We start from the raw sequence: 20,557 nt of genomic DNA on the forward strand, positions 1-20,557 counted from the left end.
GAATCAATAAACTATATCCAAGATGAATCCTGGTACATCCATCCATATTTATTACAAGATCCAATGTCCAATGCATGTAAAGTTTCAGTTGGATTATTCTCAATTTTCTAAGTACACTTAAAGTAAATAATACCTGTTCTTGGATATTATGTGTTACAGACTATTTATACCAATGCAGACAATGGACAGATTTGAAATGCATCTAGAATACAAACAGAAATCTTACAAAGGGCTTCTTCTGGTCCTTACAAAATAAGGGAATATTAAAGATCTTAACTTGTGTTATCACAGCCGTCTGACTGTAGGAGGTAAAGGCAACTACATTAACATTACACTAGACCTCTGCTAACGGTAGACATAATACCATTGGTAAGATATTGGTAAGATATTTATACAAGCAGATCTCATCGCAATTTATCATGGATTACATGGTCAATTAATTCCTAGTCTTGAGGAAACAAAGGAAGGTCAATCTAAAATTGCATCACTCATGACGTCTAACAAGGCATGTTTATTTATACAAGTTTCATATGTACATATATTTTTCATTTTGTAATGGTATTTTATCAAATTACTACGGCACTGGAGTATGAGGGGTAGAAACAAGGTCGAGGACCAAACAAGCTAAACAAAAGCCATCAAAGCAATCAGAAAGAGACACCTCTACTAATCTTCAGAACACTGGCTACTGATTAACCATAGTTAAAAATAAAACACCATAATAATCTACCAGTTTCACCATACATATACAGTAATAATAATACATTTTGTTCATATAGCGCTTTTCAAAGTTCTCAAAGTCGCTGTACATGGTTAAAATAAACATAAAATAAACATAAAACAAGGACATCATATAAAATCACAGCATTAACTTTTACCATTACTACAGTAGTAGTACTTTATGTACAAGAGATTACATAGAACATTTCATGGGGGAATTGAAGTATGCGAGAGCCAACATGACATGAGAATCATGAGAATCATGCTAGGATAACATGGGTCATCAGTTTTTGGCATAAACTTGGAGTCCATGTACGCTATCATTAAAGCAAAAAAGGGGGACATACCAAATACATAGAATTTTTCAATGACAACTTTTTACTCAAATTATCAAGCAGATACAGTTTGTAATTAAAACATTAGTATTACGTTTGAAACAAAATAAATGCAAAATAAAAGTATCTGTATTGTATATAGTTTAAATTTTGTAAAAAAAAAATAGATATTAACAGTATTGTGCAAAAATTCCTGGTTTACATGAATATTCTCTTAAAAATGTATTTTCTTGACTTTAGTATTTGTGCTGCAGTATAAAAGTGCAATGTTGAAAAAATATTTGTTTACCTTCTTCTTTTCCTAATTTCTTTGTAAAATGTATATTTTTTGTGCTAAAGACTTTGTACTGCATTGTACTGTGTGTGCATGTGTGTATAGAAAACCATTGTTCGGCAAGTTTAGCCTGATTGATAGAATATCCCAACTTAATCAAACTTTTGTTTAAGTTTACATAATAGATAAATGTCCTTTACAGAAGCTATACACATTACATTCCAGGTTGTCCATTGTCCAGGACTATGCGGCAGTGTCCGTTAAGGTTGGGTATCGTTTGGGTTTTTACAATGCCCGGGTTTCCCAGATTCGTTAAGAAGCTCTTAACGCTAAGATCTTCTTAAGGACGTTCTAAGAGCGTTCTAGAGCGCCCTTAGAACGTTCTTAAGACGCTCTTGGCATTAAGAGCTTCTTAACGAATCTGGGAAACCCGGCCAATGCCGGTGCCAAACCGGTTCTGTTGCCTAAACGGTGTCTGAACCAATAGTTAAAAATGCCACAAAACGACGTAAATTACATTAAAGAGCGCCTTTTTTATATATAAAAAAAATGAATCACTGTTGTCTGCCATGTTCTTTGACTTTCCGTTCTCAGCCAACAAAAAAGATTTCTGACACCACATGGATGCAGTATAATTCAACCAGCGATCATGTGCTGTGATGATGCTTCTTATGTCTGTTTTGGAGCACCAGAGGGCAAATATTTCAATTGACAGCTCAAGTATATATCCTAAGTGGCACCAAAATGAGGCACCGAAAACACCGTTCTGATTCGGTCCAGTACCGGTCATATAGGTACCGGTGTCATATTAGCACCGGGTTTTGGTACATAACCCTACCATAGACTTTTAAAACAACCAAAAAACAAACATCAAGAATTAACATTAACAACCGTAAATATTCAACACAGTAATGAAAAACCCCACTGCTGAAGGCCCCAGTTGCCTCCTGTAGTAGTGACTGATTGTGGATGGAGCCAGCTGGTGATTTTCTCAGAAAAGTGCAATGCCATGTCAAGTTGATGTTGTACTTGTAGTTATGTTGCCCTCCAAGGCAGGGTTGCTGGATGCCGTTTTAAAATGTTTCACCATCTAGTAAAGTATCTGTCTGTAAAATTTGACGACCTGCATTACATAGGCTATTTGCCCAGTTCATCTTTGAAGGAGGATGCTTTAGCTCTAACACAGAGCCATACGCAGAGTTCAGGAAATGAGCAAAACGCTTTCCTTGTTGGCACTTTCCATACTTTTTAACATTCCAACTAGGGAGAAGCCTTAGTAAACAGTGACAGCCCTTCTAATGTCTGGTACCAACATGATGGCTGTGGCCTCATTTGTGTGTTCAATGGCTGCCAGGCCTCTACCAGGTGGGCATCATGTCGGGGAACCAGACGCGTCCCAGGTGCTTGGAAACCTCCCAGTGGATATCGTCCAGGTTGTACTTGTGATCCGGGATAAGGACCTCCTCCATGATGGACAACTGCAACAGCCTCCGGCCACACATCTTTACAAACTCCACAAAGGCACTGCAGGTTACCTCGCACTCGCCCAGCCCGATGGCCGATAGCTGGGTGCAGCGCTTGGCGATGCGGATCAACTCCTCGTCCAGGGGCCGCAGCCCGTTGGCGCACACCACCAGCTCCACCAGGCGGGGGCAGTGCAGCCCCACCCGGCCCAGGACGTCCTTGCTGACGGAACGGCCGAAGTAGAGGTGGGTTACGGGGGTCTCATTGCAGAAGAAGGGTCCGAACTCATCCTCGTAGAGGAAGAAGTACATGACCAGGTTGACCTTGGGCGAGTGGCGCACCAGGGCGTCCCAGCTGCTCTTCTTGATGGTGTGGAATTGCTGTCCCGGGTTCTCACTCACCACGTCGATGCGCAGGTGCTCCAGGTGCACGTGCTTCTCTGAAGACAGGGCCAGTAGCAGCTCGTCACTCAGCAGGTGGTAGTTGAGCGCAAGCTCTCTCAGGCCGTGGCACTGGTCGGCCACACACAGGATCCCTGGAAGACACACACAAATCAACATGGGACTGGGTCTCAGGTTCTTTATTAGACTTGAAACACAACATACGTTTTAAGTAGTGTAAGACGGAGTCACACCATTTTTTTTCTCAGCCGCAAAGGCAGTATTTTTTTCACAGCGAAGACAAGGAATGTTTAAAAAAAGTAGGAAACAGTTGGGTGCCCAAAATCTAAGACATTTAGCTTTTTAGATAACACTCTAGGTTTCAGGCAAAAAATAACAACATAACAATTTGAAGGATATGGATGACTCAAATCTGTCATCAATAATCATTAAAAGTCATAATCCTGTTTATTACTATGCATACGTTTTAGTCAAGACCAACCAACTTTCAAATAACTCTTGAATTTGAGGAATGCCAGCATGAGGTAATGGCAAATGTCTGTAATTTAACATTCATTAATTTCTCCATACACCTGTCTGTCCCCTCTACCCGTCTCACCACCATGGGGAGTAGAGCATTCAGCCGCTCTGCTCCCCGTCTCTGGAATTCATTACCACCCCAATTTAGAAATATCAATTCATTTCCCCATCTCAAATCACAACTCAAAACACATCTGTTTAAAACTGCTTATTCCACTCAGTGTGAATTGCCCTGCCTCCTTCTGTTGTTTTTAATGTTGTTGTATTCTTTATTTTTCTGCTGCTTTCAATGTTTTTTGTACCTCTGTATGGTGTCCTTGAGTGCAGAGAAAGGCACCTTTAAATAAAATGTATTATTCAGAAAACCTATTTTGCAGCAACCAACTCAATTGCAAGAGGCCAAGTTACCCAGCCATCAATCTTAAATGTTTTTTGAAAAGCCGTACCTGCAGGTGAGACATGGGGACAGCTGCTCATCTTCAGCAGCTTCAGAGTGTCACTGTTATTGGCCACCAGCACCTTCAGAGACGGGTCATCCACTGGCGTGTCATCAATCTTCAGGGAGGACAGGGACTTGGAGTTGACAAACACCACAGTCAGAGCTGAGATGAAATGAGACTGGGGAAGGGAAAGAAACAGGTTAATATTTAGAGTTAAACATTGAACACTACCATATAAATGCTTTGCCTCATATGAATAGTACTTTAACAGTATTCATATATGACAAAATGTATTATACCTTAAAATTACACTTTTGGTAGATAAGTGGCACTGAGAGACATAATCAACACATGCCAGTGCAAGACCGTAGAAATAAATATCCATTTGTGAAATCAATTGGGAAACCAGTGCCCCGCCACCGCCACTTGGCTAGCCCTGGTTACCAGAATAAGATTTGTCATTTGTCAAAGATGTGTTTGTTTTTCCAACACCACCATTGGCCAGCCAGTCACAGAAACATTGTGTGTAACAGATAATGGAGTGTACCTTAGGCAGTTCCATGAAGCTAGGTCTGGCTGTGGAGATGAGACCCAGAGTCTTCAAAGAACAGTTCACAAGCTGGGACAGGATGTCACAGGCTGCCTCTGCTGACTCTGTACTGCTGTCCACCTGAAACCAGACACATAATGGACAACAATTGAGATGATCAATGGTTTTAATACATTTCCCTCAATGGTTCCATAACGCCTTATTTTTATTTAAATCTTTAATCCTCCATACGTGTGTGTGTGTGTGTGTGTATAATTCCCCATTTCTCTTACCTTGAAACTGACATACTGAAGATGGTTGGAGTGCCTCTTCATGATCTGTTTGATGAGGTCTGGATGCGTGGCCTTCAGATATGAGCTGGCCGGTTGGTTGAGCTCAAACTCGAAGCACCTCCACAGTTCTGGCATGTGAAATGCATGGTTCCAGTCACGGCACACCTGCGAGGCGAATGCCCGGTCCAAGAGGGGCAGATACTGAAAGATGTGGAGTAACATCTCCTGAGGAAGACGTGTCCAGTCACAGATGAAGACATCCTCTTCCTCTCTCAGCTGCTGCCATGCCTTTTTGCGTGTCTTCGCTGGGCCATTGCTGGAGGGGCCACCACTGTCATTCTCTTCGACCTTCACCCTCTTCATTCTATCACGGGAAGAGCAAAATAATTGTGTAAGCTTAAAATTAATAATGTTATTCCTTGTCAAGCTGGAACAGCAAGCGTGACAACTAAGGTGGCTAAGCAGACAATATCTGGAAGTCTGTGAATGCAAGCCAACTGGCTGCTGCCAAAGCATTTCAATTATCATATTCCATTACTATGCCACTTTCTTTTAGTATTTCTTTTTTTACTTTTACATATTGTGTAACTGTGCACAAGGAGCTGAACACTTGAATTTATTTGGATTTACTAGGCGAATTTAATTTTAATCAAGTTTTTTTTTAATTAATAATAGGACCTATATTAAAGTTCAGCTGACAAGGTTGCTAGTTCGTTTTTGTGTCACTTGTGTCCTCTATTATTTCAGAGGAAAAATATATTTTCTTCCTTGCATCACATCGAATTTTGCCAGATATTTTTGAGCTAAGTCTAAGAGAAGCTGAATGCTTATTCCATTTGTTTGATGTGCGAGGTAATTAACGTGAAATTCTTCAAAACTGTGAAAAAGTCAATGCTCCCTCTCCATGGGAAAATGTCTATACGTCCATTGTCATAAGTATGAATACTAGAGATCCAGACTCATTGCAAAGGTTAGTGGAAGCTGATGACTGGAAGCTGGATTCCCAGATCAGAACTTGATGACCATGTTCATTAATTAGGTTGAGTTAAATAGGAGGCAATGACAAATGTCTCTGCCACAAATGTGCTCTAGCTATGGCTAGAAGACTACCTAAGCTTTCCAATGAGTATCTAGTTTTGATGGCCATAAACATGACTGGTCCTGCTTATAAAACATCAAACCCTCCAGTCTGCTGCCTGCTAAAAGTGGCATGCACTGTTGACATTCATCTTGCTGAGGCAAACTGTTCAAATACATGAACTCTCAACGGTTCATCTGAAAACCATGAAATGGTGGTGTCCCTGTATGTAAACAGCACTGATATCCCACAGTGACAATAAAACAATTATATTTGTCTTACTGCACTATAAATTATCAACTCGGCTACTCTTATGTCAGGCAGATTAATGGCTCTGTACTGAGCCTAAATTAAATCAACCTCCCTGCTTCCCAGTCACGCTTCACTTTGATTGATTCAAGTTATATTTTTTCTTTAAGCAATCTCTTTTACACAGCCTATTAGTACAGTAACCAAAAGCTTCCAGCACTATGTTGAAGATGTTGACACCTGTCTTGTGTCTGATAAGAAGTACCAATCTTTGCACCTTAGAAATGTGTCCTGTGGCTGTCACCATCACTGCAGTAATTTGTTGTCTGTAATATTTACAGGTGTAAATCTCAGACAGTTGCATCTATTTATTTATATTAACTAATGAGAACTATTTAAGACTACAAAACACAGTAGGGTCAGTCTATCCAAATACGTACATAACCGCTAATATAGCAAGCTAATTTACAGACTACAAACTTTCTAATTCGTTGAAAGTATTAAGATACTAGCGTCTTGGAGAGCTTCTGGACGTTCAACCAAAATCTTCGTTTGATGTTTTGCGTCATATTAACCAATCAAACACGGAATTCCGCTACACAAAATAAACATAACATCTAACCAGATTAGCAGTTTGCTAGGTTCTGCACAGTAGCCTACCAGACCCACCCCTCCTACCTTTTACACTGCTTGAACTGCTACAGTACAGTAGGGCTAAAAAACTCGCTGTTCCCAGTGAAAATATGATTGCTGACACTTCAGCAGAAAATTGTATTCACGCACGTCCAATTACACGCATTGGGGACTACGCAAAAAGACCCACTCATAAAATCCACAAATGTGGATGTCAAGTCTTCTGTTACTGTTTCTAAATTGACCTAATTCCAAGAAAATCTCTGCGTCTTTGGTTCCTGAAATGGCGTATTGTTGTTGTAACAGACCCGGTGCATTGTGGGTACTAACATCTGAGTGAAATGGCTGTGCCCAACTATGGGCAGTGTTGCCAATTGAGCAACTCTTGACCTTTTGCGACTAGCAACAAATCTTGACTCTTTGCTATTTTGGAAAAAAAACTGTTTTGGGTGTTGAGCAGGGGCAAAAATGTATTTGTACTTCCGTGTTGTCATTGAAGGTTGCGCCCCGCCCTTCACTGTTCAGAGTCTATCAACTTCTGGTGAGAATATTTTGGGCAACACTGACTATGGGCTGTGCACAACTGCTCGCACAACTCCAAAAACGTTATCGAAACGCATTCTCAAACGCATGGAATTACGTAAAAACGTGTATTATAATGAACAAATGGCCCGTGAAATAAAAACAACACTCTTATGTACCTTGCGAAACAGAGAACCTGGTTTATTACCATTCAACTCCATCCACCACAGATATTACACAGCAGATTCACAAGTATTAAGCTTTTTATAACAGCAGCTGTTTTTTTTATATCACACTCCCATTCTCAAACCCCACCCACCCGTTTGCCTCCTACACATGGAATAGCCTTACAGATTCACAATTCTTTTAATATTTGGTGTGAAGGCTGGCCCTTCTAAAACGTTCAGTTATCACTCCATTCAATGCTTGCCTCTGTACCTACTCAACCATCAAGTTGTTTTTATAAATGACAGAAAAGGGTATTCTATGTTCCACATTTACTTCTGATTGACGAATTGGAAAAAGTGGGGTTCACATCGACCTTCATACACAGCCAACGCTACCCTTAGTTTTCAGATTTTGGGGGGGCTGTCTATTACTGTATAAAAATGTACAGTGGCTTTTATTGACATACATTCCATAGGTTAAACAGCTGCAAAATAGGAGGCACACCCAGTATTGCACTTCATTAAAAGTTCTGGCTCAAAACATAACCCAGAATATCAAACGAGACTGAAGTGTTGAGTAGCAACTTCGGAATACAGCTATTTTGGATACTATCATTATATACAAGATTAGATAAATCGTACACTATTTTCCTCCCAACATGACATTCTTATCTCTATTTTTGTCCGTCAACCCATGATGCACTTGACAGTTGAGAATACTGTACAGGATTACGAAAAAAAGTCATTTTACGTACAACAATATTTTTGAATTCATAGTTAGGAAGCTGGAAATACGGCCTGTCATTTTTTTTTCTATTATATCCAAGGTCATCCACAGTTGCCTTTAAGCAAATTCATTTCATATTCAATATTTTTTTTTTATCTTCAATACATTGTTACACTTCAGTGATCAGGTGTGTCTATGGAAGCCGAGAAGATACAACGGCCGCATGCAAACACGTCACAAGTTAAAATTCTTTTTAAATCGTTTTCTTTTTTCGTCGAGGAGGACTTTGCTTTGAGTCCACTAAAGCCTTAGGCTCTTTAGTATATCTGTGGCAGACAGGGCATCCTCGGTATAGCAGAGCAGGGGTACTTTGCTATGAAGCCTGGTCCAAGGGCAATCTGACAACACAACGAGAACTGAGAAGGCTGAAGACTAAGCTTTCAACGATCAGCAATCAGCCTGCGGTCACAGTAGGCTGGTGTTCTGGTACCGGTCCCGGTCCCTGGTAGTTTAGAAGGTATGGGCATTCCGGCACACGCCACAGCCCAAGGCAAACTCCTCACCGGTGGGTGGATGCACCACGTGCAAGGGACACTCTGTGCCCTCTAACTGCTTGCCTTTGGGACCTGAGGAAGGGAGAAAAAATGAGGACTGTGGCTTGACGTTATCTGCCTCCCACATTGTCAGTACAAAGCTTGGATTTTCCACTAGACCTCCTTAAGACGGCCAAAGACCATTTCTTTACATGAAAAACCAAGTGGAAACCAAGAGCTGTGTGTTGTGTATGTGTGTCTGCAAGAAAGTGAGTGTGTGCTGTGGTGAAAAACATCTGAGGGTATTTTCGACCGGCCCAGACAGTCAGCTAACCCCAGTGGTGTAGTCTAGTACGAAGTCGTGGATATACTGTCAACATACAAAGCTCCGCTTCTACCTGTGCTGTACCCTACTCGTGTATCACTGCCTATTTCAAAGTGACCTTTGAGGAAAATCTTCTGGGCTTTCAGTATACCTGTGTGGCATTTGGTGGGCACATGGTATGTGTAGCGCATGTACGTGCATGTGTGTAGACTACAGCACGGGCTGACCCTCCGGGTGAGGTGAAGTGGTGGCTGGGATGACTGTGTACCTGCAGGACAGTGAGGCAGCTCCTCTTTGGGCACACTGGTCATCCTCTGGAAGTCATCGTGACAGGCGTTACAGAAGTGGGTGGTGCCGAAGCAGAAGAAGACAGCCACTGAGCAGCAGTAGCGACACTTGTATTCCAGAAAGTCTGTCCCGTGCTTGGAGCACATCTGGGACACGCGGGCACACACACAAGCACACAGATGTGAACATTTTGTTGTTTTCCTGTATTGGCAGCATGACTAAAACCATACCAGTGGTGTGTAACATGTGCATAATATGATTGGGTATGATCCTTTAACAATGCGAAGTAGCAATAAAGACAGGAAGTCTGAACAACTGTACTATTATAAAACACATTAGGCAGAATTAATAAAAAACTTGTGTATTTGTGGTACACAGGTGTGGATAGTGTGTTCAACAGCTCTCCCTGAGGCTGTGCCTCTTCCACCCACCTGAGCCCTGGACACATCCGAGCACGCGCCACAAATGAGTTCGCTGGGGTCGTAGTCATCTCCTTGCCCTGCTTCGGCATCACAGCGGGCCTCGCCACCGAAATAAGCCTGACAACAAGTGTCAATGGGAGGCATTATATCCAGTCCAATCCCTTTAGACCATTATATGAGCCTATGTCTACCCTTAGGGGTCAATCCAACATAATCTCCATTGTATTTTCTGCCTACCTTCTTGCACTTGAAGCAGACGTAGTAGGCATATCTGTTGATGGCGAAGCCTGCAGGGTCGTTGTGGAAGCGCGCTCCGGGAGTGGTGATGGCTTCGCTCTTGTGGAGCCCCTCGTACTCCAGCCTCATCAGGGCCTTCCTCCTCACGTCCTCAAAAAGCTCCTTGATGGGGTCTAGCAGGTCTTTGATCACAGCATGGTTGATCTTGTTCTGTGCGAAAACGCAACACACGAGATGTGTGGAACCTTGTTAGCCTAGTGGTAGGTCATCAGTAAAAGGCAAGAGGAACCGGCTAGCCAAGTAGGGACCTAGTCCCAAATGTAAGGGGACTTCAGCACAGCATGGATAAGAAAGAAGGTTGGAGTTTATTTTAGAACAGTTGTTTATTCAAATTCAAATGTAAAAAACGAAGTAGCGAGAGGCCATTCAAATCTGAACAGTCAACCATCTGAAAAGTCACACTGTCAAGGAAAAGGTTTGAAAGCAGGGATCGGATCGTTTTCATGCCCTTGTTCTGTAGTCAATATCCTCATCCTTTATGTATCAGGTTACACATCTACCTTGCAGATGGGACAGGACATGAAGCCAAAGGTGATCCTGGGCCCGAGCCAGCGGCTCTCCAGAACCCGGCGGGTACACTGGAGGTGGAACACATGGCCGCAGTCCAGCTGGGAACAAACCAAAGCAAGAAGAACCCTTTCTTTAGACATCAATAGCTCCACACTGAAAACAAAAAACATACCAGCAGCACCAAAGGGCAGCTGGTATAGGTGTGTGCAATATGTAAACCCCCAGAGACTGGAGTTCCATTCGCGCGTTTAGAACTTCTCGTTTAGTCTCTTTGCGTCTAATCAACCATCTGTCACTACAGTCAAGACAGGAATACAACTTTGAGCTGTTCTCCGTTACGCAGCCAACCAACCAAATGACCAATCCTTCCAGCCAACTGAAGCGCTCCTACCTGGACAGCGGGAGCAGCAGAGACCGCCTCGGTGAAGCAGATCATACACATGTCGTCCGCGTCCTGCTTGAGACAGCCCATGCTCTTGTCACAGCCGTGTAGACACGGGAGACACGACTCCTCGTTCTTCACCCCGCCACACGGGTGGCCACACGGGTGCGTCTTGCAGCACGCCATCTTGGAATACTCCTGTGGGTGCCGCGGATACCACAGCGCAGCAAAATGTGAGTCAGACTTTTAAAGCAGGTTGTGTACAGGCCAGTTGTATACATCTGTATATACTTAGCAAGCTTAGGTCCTTCTTGGACATCAGTCATATACTGACGAGGTTGAAGGTATATAACAGGGAGTGGAGTGGTTGAACCGGATCGGGAACAGCTGAGGAAGTGTGGTTGAGAAGGAACAGAAGTGGTTCCGTACCTGGCAGTCTGGGTCTGAGCAGACACTGCCCACAGCAGAGAGCTCGGTTCCGTTCCTGGTGCCGCAGAACCTGCAGGCATCAGAGCTACTGGAGGCTGGTTTACCTACAGCAGAGACAAAAGGTGTAAAGAGCAGGTGACAGCTACGACCCAATGGTAGGGGCGGTCTACCTGAAGGCCAGAAACTCTAAACGACTAGACTATGAGGGTTCAAAGGGTTAGTTGGATAACAGTTGTTATTTCTCCAACTTAACCACAATTTTCCAAGTGTTAGAATCAGTTTGCCAATGATAATGAACATTTCCCTACAGATGTGAGCTACTTCATTTGGAGGTCCTCATTTGAGAGAGATGATGCAATGTGATGCGTGACGGGCGTAGCTACAAATGTTTGGAAAGGTAAAATTCTTATAACATGAACGCTGCTTTTGAGACCTGAACACTGCCATTTCTTATTATTGGTGCTCAATGTCCACTTGTGACTTTGTTTAAAACAAAATTCAAAGATTTCACACAGATTTGCTTGGTGGTTGTGAGCCCTGTGAATAACTTCTAATGCGTTTTGGGCAAATATTTTTCTTCTGTTTGTTTCTGTTAATCCTTTTACACGGTGGGTTGGATAAATGCTTTTGTGTTGTCACTTAATGTTGCGGTGTTGTACATGTAATACATCTTTTTGGTAATGCCATAATTCTTAAATGTTTTATTTCTGTAAATGCTGTTGTGTCACAGGGGTTTATGTTGTTTAATCAACGCAAAAAGTCGGTTAATCTAGTGCCATTCCATGTGCGGTGTTGGTGTGACAGTGTCACAGGTGTTTATACCCGTGTGCTCTCTGAACTCCACCATGGCCTTCATGGTCTTTGAGTCAGCCAGAGCCATGAGCCAGAACAACTTGGTCCTGCCGCAGCCCTCGTGGAGGTCAACCTTGATGGCCTCCTCTTCCTCTTTGAAGACCTGGGACAGGGCAGGGAACATACAGTGAGACTCGGCTCATGGGAACTTCAGACCACACCCCGGGCTAATATCTCACCTGTCTTTGGTGAGAACGCGTGCGTCGGTGCAGATGGAGGAAACGGTCGCAGTCGGTACACAGGTTCCCGCACATGTTACACAGGATGATGGCGGCCGTCTCGCCGTCGTCGTGGTTATCGCACATGGGCTACGGAGAAGAGAACGAGCGAGACCGCAGATTTTCGCTTACAAGGTCGGCCCCCTTGAGTTGACCCGCATGCAATCTGTAGGGGAATGTACCACCTTTACTTGATAGTGGAGGGCCTTACCATCTGTTTCTGTTGTCCGTCTTTGCCCATCCAGCGTCCAGAGGACAGCCTGTCTACGTGGTCCTGGTCCAGGACACACAGGGAGGCCAGGGCAAGCCACAGCTGAGGGACGGAGGAAGGAGGAGAGAGGGGTAGAGATCAGAGTCTGGGGAGTTCTCATCCCCTTGATGAAGAGCAACTGCTAATGACGGCTTAGCAATATCATCGTGTACGCACACCGTGTGCACAGTTGGAACTGACACACACACACACACACACGACACTGACAAGGGAAGCACGTACCCTCGTGGTGGCGATGCAGCGAACGGGGGAGCGATGCTCCTCCTCCATCTTGGTCAGGGCAATGATGGTCTCTGCGATGGCGTTCTTCGTCACTCTCGACCATGCGTCAGACAGATGGCCCTGGAAAAGCACCACACGCGTCGGTGAGCAAAGTTTCTTTTAGGGCTAGAACGTTTTTTATCTTCTTGTTCTTTTTCTCAAAAGAGCATATCCCCCAGAGTACTCACAGCAGCCATGTCCTTGACCAGCTTGATGATGATCTCAGCGATCTGAGGAGGGGTGGAGCCTTTCATCCACCAATGGCTCTCCCCTCTCCGGATGTAGCTGCACATGAGTGGACAGGAATGAGCTTATTAGATATCCATTCATAGGTTCTTAGCACAGCACTGTTGCCTCACAACAGAGGTGACAGCTCTAAAGACTTCACGGGAAGACACACATTTTGAGAAGCACTGGCTATATGTGAGACAACAGTAGAATGCCTTGCTGGTAGCAAGCACACAAATTCAATTTCTGCTTGCTTTAGGGTTCTGTCCTATGGAGAAGACACTTGTACAAACTTTTAGGGCGCGAACAAGGAACCAGCTAAGGCACTGGTGTAACGTATAAAAATTACAACAATTTGGTTTCACAATTAATCTGGAAATCAGTGAGTCCGGCTCCATCAAGGGGGTCGAATAATAGCATAATAGAGAAAGTGGCGTGGTTTGGGGTTGCCTGAAAAGGTTACTCAAAACTACTCAGAGATTTAAGACAACCTAAATGGTTGAGAATGGTAAGTAAATGGTAGAGGTTGAGATGGAAGTTCGCCAATGTTGAGATCCCCGATCGCATTTTCATGTAGCCGAATATTCTTTCTATTACAACTTGGACGCTGACTGCATTGATTGACGGTGTACTGTCTCACAGGGGAACTACACAGTATGTCGGAATGACCCTGGTCTTTAATGAGTAATCACAGTCTTCTATCAGCAACCTCTATAGAGCTTTGATTTGGTAATCTTGTGCTGGGCCAAGACTCAATCTCTCACGAACAACCTAAACGTTTACGCAATAGCAGTCCTTACGATTTACATGGCATAGTGCCCCATGAATGATGGATGGCCCTGTGATTTGTGAAATAAATTACCCATTTTATATATATAAATATATATATATATCATATTTCAGTGAGCGCAGTAGTTTCCCTTATAAGTCAGTCCAGCATGGCTGAAGTCGAGGGAATCCTTCTTTAAACCCACCTGGAGTTAAAGATCATGGGCAGGGTAACGGTGGTGACCCCCTTGCCTGCTGCCATGCCTGCCGTGCCTGCGATGGTGGTGCCCTTGGCCTTCAGCTGCACGGTGAGCGCCTTGGCGATGCAGCCCAGGAACATGTCCAGGATGCACAGCTTGTTCCAGTCTCCCTTCTCCGTGGAGTGGATGATGTCGCTGATGTCGGCCGGCGGCAGGGCCTTCACGCCGATGATGCTGGCCAAGCGCACAGGGGTGACCTCCGGGAGGACGCGCCTGAGGAGAGACGTCACCTAGGGGGTGGAGATAAAGGGGTCAAAGGTCCGTTTGGAAGGTTAAGACTCCTTTTCACTGCTATTAACTTGACTGACACATTTAGGACCCCCTAGTTCTGTACTGTGTAACATGTACGGACACACACGTGCGTGCACGTGTCCACCCCCACCTGTCTCTGTACACGTGGCGAGGCCGTGTGCAGCAAGGAGAACAGATCCTGCATCAGGGTGAGCTGTTGGGCCAGGTACTGGCGGCCCACGTTGGAGCCGCTCAGCGCCAGGACCATGGACAGCAGCTCGAAGCAGTAGGCGTCCGAGGAGGCGTCGTCGTCGCTGGGCTGGGAGTTGGCGTTCTCCTTGCTGGAGATGGCATGCTCCCACTCCTCCCGGACACGCGTGGCCTCCATGCGGATGGCCTGGACGATGTGTGCACACACCTTGGGAAGGAGGTGGCATATGTCACATTGGGATAGGGTTTTGTACCCGACACAGTCAGTTCAACAATGTACAAAGATGACAGTGAGTACAGTTACTACACTGTTATGTACGGTTATGTACACTGTGTATATGAATGAATCACATGATACTTAACATTAATAAGTGTAATGGTGTAAGACCAGTGTTTCCCATACATTGATTTATTTGTGGCGGCACGCCACAATTAAAAATTGATGTTTACATCTGGCTCAGAACAGAACTATAGGCTACAGTCCATGAGAAGTAAAAGATGATTGTTCTTAAGCATTGTTACAATAGTATTACTGATGAAAAAATCGAGTGGTAGCCAACGACTGACTTGAAATGCACTCGAGCTTACGAATGACAATGAAATGAACCATCAGCAAAAATATGCAACAGTGGGAATATGGTCATTCACTGAATTTAACAATATCACATCACAGGATTTGGCTATTGATGTTGGTCTGTTTTTTGGAAGATATTCAAGAAAAACACAGCACTATTAACCTGTTACAGCACTGTAGCTATGATGGTCTATCGTAGTGCTTCAAACAGCAGACATTACAGAGCACCTGGAGCATAAACCTGTGCATCAGTTGAATCACCTGTTTCTGCAGGTTGGTGAGCTTGCTCCGGCTGAAGATGATCCCCACCATGTGTTCCTTCAAGTCTGCGTCCGACGGCGCCTGAGGACAAAGAAATGTGTAAACGGCAGAAAAAAGGCAACATCACTAGGAAACCACTCTTAGATTGGGGTTAAACCATGAGGTGCAGGGCTAAGTGCCGTATAAAGTCCAGTCAGTGAAAGGGAGCATTAAAGGTATATGTTTTAGTTCAAGTCAAGGTGGAAGTTAAGAAAGATGAGAGCTGACCTTGTCCTCTCCCTCTGGGGAAGAGAGCAGGTTCTTCTCCTCCTGTTCTGGCGTGGGCTCAGCGTCTCCACAGATCAGCTTCCCAAACACCTGCACACACACACACACACACACACAAACAAACAAAAGTTCAGCTCTAAAAACAAAATGGCCACCAACTGTCACATGCCAATATTGTGTATATATATTTCCAATCAATAGATTACACTGTACAATTTAAGATACAACATAGCCTTTACAGGAGGTTTCTGTCAAATCACTGTAGTTTTTAAGTGCCATGTTACTCTGCACGTCTGAAACTTTTTTTTTGTCTAAGTAAGTCAAAATTGATGCTGTCGTTATTACTGTCGAGCGGAAGTTTCAGTCAAGTCGGAAACCCCAAAAGCTGTCGTCGTAGCTATTGAGGTAACGTGATTGACAGGCCAACTGACCTGTGAGGTGATGAGGCGGAACACTCTGAGCGTCTCGGCCTCGCAGTTCTTCTGCTGGGCCATGCTGGCGGAGATCTGGCCGGCGATCTTTATGCTCTCGCCCTCCTTCCAGCCCAGGAGCTTCACCTGGCGCACACGCAGGGTGTTCTCCGGGCCTTTCAGCTCCACCTTGATCACATGATGGTCCCCGCCCGGAAGCTCGCTGGTCACCCAGCCCATGTGACGCGAGTCGAGGTCCACCTGCGCCAGAGAGAGAGAGAGAGAGAGAGAGGGGGAGACAAAGTCATTCCAACAAAACGTTGATCAAACCAAGAGAGAACGAGAGCGACAGAGAGGGATAGAGATGGGTCATTGTCCTGCTCAGAAAGCAGCTTGGATCAGGGTGCCCAGGTGGCTCACCAGGCAAGAGTGTTTACCGCCTTAAAGCAGAGGCCCAGGGGTTTGATTCCAGCCAGGGGTCATTTGCTGCATTTGCTTCTCCTCGCTCTCTCTCCCTACTTTCCTGTCTCTCTCTCCAACTGTCTCCATAACAAAAAAATACGTTTAAAAAGGCACCAAAAATAGTGATGCAAGTTTTTTTTAAAATAAATAAATGAGCTTGGATCAACTGGCTTTGGCTCAACCTCAACAGCTGGGTTCTTTTCTGACTGGCTCCAGACGGATTCTGATCTCTTGGAGTGTTAGTAAAACAGAGAGAGATATTCAGTGAGATAGCGAGAAAGTGAGGTGCCAAACCTGTTTGATTCTGCAGAGGTCCTCCACGGCTTTGCCACAAAGGAACGTCATGGACGTCACTTTGTTCTGTGGGTTCAACGTGAGAGCGGCATATGAGAACCAGAACATGAGAATAGCTTTCCTGCACAACTATAAAATAACCGACGGAAGTCAAGGGGCTGTTCAAACATGGTTTTAAGGAATCGGTATTACGAAGGAAGCCCTCACCCCGATGTCTCTGGAGTTGTCCACGTGGACAGACACGTAGGAGGCATTGATGCCTTTCACGCAGCTGATGGTGATGCTCTTGGTCTTGTTCTTGTCCTCGTCTCCGGACTCCCAGAAGGTCTCGGTGGAGCCGTCTGTCAGGCTGCCGATCATGGCTGGACGGCTAGACGTCTTGATGTCCGCCACGCTGGTCAGGTCCTTCAGACAGGTTACCAGGCACAGCTCCTGTTCACACACACACACACAGAGGACAGGAAAGACACTTTACAGTAAGGATGAAACCACAGAACACTAAAAACAAAGAACAGCTATGTCGACAACAACATCAAACTATAATTAGTTATGACATCATGCTTCCACAAAATAAGTAGCAAGCCTACGCTATGTTTATGTAATTGGATGTTAGTCATTCGGATAAATCCTGTTTTTAAAGTCTAGTGAAACCCCGTGTTTCCCTTCAGGTCCCCACCTGACTCATGGCCTCGTAACCTGACTGCACGCTGATGTTGAAGCTCTCCTCACTGTCTCCGTCGTCCGATTTGGACAGGATGTTGTTGATGTGGTGGAACACGTTGCTCTGGTGCAGGAACTGGTGGTCTGACTGCTTAAATTTCAGACTCCAGCACCTGGTAGAGTGGGGAGGGGGGTAGTGAGGGGTTAATCAATCTCCCAAAGGAGGAACCAGAGGCAAAACTGTATCAGGCGTTGGGCAATGCACTTTTTCCTCTAACATGAACACATTTATTCCTGACATGCCTAAGATATTCAACATGGTGAAATCCCAGTACAATAAGCAAACGATAATACTACTGTATCACGTTCAAACAATACTTTACACTGAGACCGGCAGGAATCGAGTACCTGCCGGTACTGCCAGACCGCTGAATATAACTGCACTGTTTGCATAAAAAATAACCAAAATACCTCAAATATAAAAGGCACAGGTGGGGCAGCCAGAGGTAGATGAGGCTAACCGCTGGCACATAACATCCACCATGCAACGCTTTACAATTCTAAAATGTAGTGGTGGAGATAGAAAGGTATAATGGCTCGCAAAACTTGTTTTAGTACCTTCTAGACCTCAGGAAAATGATGACACATATTAAGTAAATCTCTGGGCCGATGAGTAATTTGCTTTTGAAAACACAAAACGGCCCGAGTGTTAAACACATACGCTCGGTTTCTGGTTTTCAAAGGAACAAGATCTGGAGCCAGTTTGGGAGACAGGAAGACCGTACCTGAGGGCCATCTGCTGCAGGGAGCTGCCGCTAGGAAGTGACATCATGAGGTCAGAGATGGTCTGGAGGAGGCGGTGGAAGGTGTGGGGGAGGGGGTGGGCGGCCTCCCCAGCGATCACGATATCTGACAAAGGGTGCTCGCACACACCCAGGTCTCTCTCCTGGGGGGGGGGAAGAGGGGGTGTTACATTTAAAAAAAAATTCAAGCTATGAGGCCTCAAAGAGTTAATCATCAATGACAGACTGTATAAAAAACAAAATCCTTAATCGGGACCTGTGCCCCCACTAAGAAAGACTTCGGGTGTCTCGAGTGTCGAACCAAGTGAACTCGTTCCTCACCTGTTCCACATTCTCCTTATTCCCTTTGTTCTCCTCCTCCTCCTCTTCCTCCGGCTCAAAGGGCGAGGGTGTGAGCGAAGCCACAAAGTGCCACAGGATGTCGTGTAGGGAGGTTGTCTGGATCACGTTGCACAGAAGCCAGTTGAACGCCTGAACGGGAAGAAAAAAGTTCCCATTTAAACACAATGTCTTGGGTTCAACAACTTGACATTATAGTCGCATGGTTGACCGGGAAAACAAAACCTACGATGAGTAAAACAGGAGACACTGAAAGGAAAGTGGACTGTCTATAACTGTAGACCAGGGGAAGTCAGAGAGAGGCAAAAGGGACTCACCTCCATGGCAAATACCCGGCAAGCTGATTTCCTGAGGGCATGCCTCATGGCCACTTCCAGGCCCTCCAGGTCGTGGTGCTGGATGACGAAGGCGAGGACGGGCCACTGGAAGTTCCTCTCCCCCTTGCTGAGCGAGCCGTGGGCCGAGATGAGACGGGACAGCTCGGGGGACGGGTGACGCAGCAGAGAGGAGCCCACTTCTGGGGGGGGGGGGGGGGGGGGGGGGGGGGGGAGGAGTAACGGACGAGAGACGAGGGGGACAACATTACGTACTTCAGCTTACAATGTCACCTTGTAAACCAGTGGGACACCCGGGTGCTATAGGTAGGCATTTTACAATTTGATTGTTATTATCAGTTGTTTTGGGGTTTTGTTATATGGTTTTTGGGCACAAGGGGCACACCTCACTCAGGTAGTATATTTGAGGCAGGTAATTGTGGTAAGGGAAAGCTGACTAGGAGATATACACTACAGAAATATTTTTCAGAGCAAGAGAAGCCAGAGGGGGCACAGTCACACACAGACTAACTATGTTCTTTGTTGTATCAATGGATTCAACCTCCTCCCCCCAAAAACGGAATCTGTTCAAAATATGAACTTTCATTTGACTGCGTACGTCATTTATGCTGCATTAGTGGTGTGAAATGAGGTGGAAATTCAGCCAGCAAAATGCCATGACAATAGGTTGTAAGATGTACCGTGCGAGAGGATAACCCTAATCCTACCTGCGTCCCCACTGTGGACTCTGCGCCGGGGCACGGCCTTCACCCTGGCCGGGGAGGCCGAGTGCTGCTTGTCGTACTCTGAGGCCACCACAGAGTACGACCTCTGGAACACGGTACGCTTGGCCGTGTCGCTGTCTGTGATGGGACTGGTCTCCAGACTGGGGAGATACACATCCCCCAAATGATAAGTTAGTACAGACATGGCACATTGTTATTGTTTTCTCTGAGATTCAGATTGATTGTGTGGCCTTTTGTGACACTGATTGTGAAAAAGGACTCGATTTTGAGCACGTTTGACGAGTCAGGTATGGCATTGTCAACCAGCACATTAGCTGTTTGGCTCGTCAATATGGATTCGGGACATTGGGAAGACATTCGCAAAGAAACCAGGAAGCACCTGGGGGGCATGGATTTCATGTTGCTCTCTGGCTCCTCAAACACGTTGGGGCAGGCGTCCGGCGTGACAGAGATGTAGGGGGCGGGGACGGAGGTGGAGCGCAGGTACCTCATCTCGTCCTGGAACAGATTATCGTCCTGGTAGCTCCCGAAGTTCTCCGTGTGTTGCCTGGGGAAACCACGGGGAGGACGGTGACTCGGTGAGGAACGAAC

The 20,557-nt window shown here is 45.2% G+C and overlaps 2 protein-coding genes across 16 annotated transcripts in view; both read right to left on the minus strand.

Annotated features, from left to right (window-relative positions):
- Positions 1 to 11: 11 nt before the first annotated feature.
- fbxl3a (F-box and leucine-rich repeat protein 3a) lies at positions 12 to 7,343 on the minus strand. Its single transcript, XM_047046455.1, has 5 exons — positions 6,981 to 7,343; positions 4,976 to 5,339; positions 4,701 to 4,823; positions 4,160 to 4,331; positions 12 to 3,328 (listed from the first exon to the last, which is right to left on the minus strand). The coding sequence occupies exons 2-5, from the start codon at positions 5,336 to 5,338 to the stop codon at positions 2,688 to 2,690; spliced, it is 1,299 nt and encodes a 432-aa protein (XP_046902411.1). The 5' UTR covers position 5,339; positions 6,981 to 7,343; the 3' UTR covers positions 12 to 2,687.
- A 290-nt stretch (positions 7,344 to 7,633) lies between these two features.
- mycbp2 (MYC binding protein 2) overlaps positions 7,634 to 20,557 on the minus strand; it is a 74,895-nt gene continuing 61,971 nt past the window's right edge. For 14 of the 15 annotated variants that reach the window (XM_047046635.1, XM_047046641.1, XM_047046628.1 and 11 more), the window contains 25 exons: positions 20,346 to 20,513; positions 19,949 to 20,106; positions 19,224 to 19,423; positions 18,889 to 19,038; positions 18,550 to 18,710; positions 17,781 to 17,937; positions 17,312 to 17,536; positions 17,105 to 17,170; positions 16,370 to 16,609; positions 15,939 to 16,028; positions 15,672 to 15,752; positions 14,778 to 15,044; positions 14,342 to 14,625; positions 13,328 to 13,424; positions 13,101 to 13,220; positions 12,819 to 12,920; positions 12,569 to 12,697; positions 12,360 to 12,492; positions 11,538 to 11,641; positions 11,118 to 11,306; positions 10,717 to 10,824; positions 10,157 to 10,366; positions 9,929 to 10,036; positions 9,478 to 9,643; positions 7,634 to 8,977 (listed from right to left, as the gene is read on the minus strand). In XM_047046635.1, the coding sequence (XP_046902591.1) occupies positions 8,862 to 8,977; positions 9,478 to 9,643; positions 9,929 to 10,036; positions 10,157 to 10,366; positions 10,717 to 10,824; positions 11,118 to 11,306; positions 11,538 to 11,641; positions 12,360 to 12,492; positions 12,569 to 12,697; positions 12,819 to 12,920; positions 13,101 to 13,220; positions 13,328 to 13,424; positions 14,342 to 14,625; positions 14,778 to 15,044; positions 15,672 to 15,752; positions 15,939 to 16,028; positions 16,370 to 16,609; positions 17,105 to 17,170; positions 17,312 to 17,536; positions 17,781 to 17,937; positions 18,550 to 18,710; positions 18,889 to 19,038; positions 19,224 to 19,423; positions 19,949 to 20,106; positions 20,346 to 20,513 (3,829 nt within the window). In that variant the 3' untranslated portion in view covers positions 7,634 to 8,861. The remainder of the gene's footprint in view (positions 8,978 to 9,477; positions 9,644 to 9,928; positions 10,037 to 10,156; positions 10,367 to 10,716; positions 10,825 to 11,117; positions 11,307 to 11,537; positions 11,642 to 12,359; positions 12,493 to 12,568; positions 12,698 to 12,818; positions 12,921 to 13,100; positions 13,221 to 13,327; positions 13,425 to 14,341; positions 14,626 to 14,777; positions 15,045 to 15,671; positions 15,753 to 15,938; positions 16,029 to 16,369; positions 16,610 to 17,104; positions 17,171 to 17,311; positions 17,537 to 17,780; positions 17,938 to 18,549; positions 18,711 to 18,888; positions 19,039 to 19,223; positions 19,424 to 19,948; positions 20,107 to 20,345; positions 20,514 to 20,557) is intronic. The other variant, XM_047046627.1, reaches the window with a different exon arrangement.

The sequence above is a fragment of the Hypomesus transpacificus genome, chromosome 23 (assembly GCF_021917145.1).
Source record: "Hypomesus transpacificus isolate Combined female chromosome 23, fHypTra1, whole genome shotgun sequence".
NCBI lineage: Eukaryota > Metazoa > Chordata > Actinopteri > Osmeriformes > Osmeridae > Hypomesus > Hypomesus transpacificus.

What these genes read in the sequence shown, in the direction of transcription:
- fbxl3a (XM_047046455.1), bottom strand. Translation starts at nt 5,338, where the DNA reads ATGAAGAGGGTGAAGGTCGAAGAGAATGACAGTGGTGGCCCCTCCAGC. An exon ending in TTCAGTATGTCAGTTTCAAG is followed by an intron (nt 4,824 to 4,975) that starts GTAAGAGAAATG and finishes GTCTGGTTTCAG; the next exon opens with GTGGACAGCAGTACAGAGTC. An exon ending in TCCCCATGTCTCACCTGCAG is followed by an intron (nt 3,329 to 4,159) that starts GTACGGCTTTTC and finishes TGTGTCTTCCAG; the next exon opens with GGATCCTGTGTGTGGCCGAC.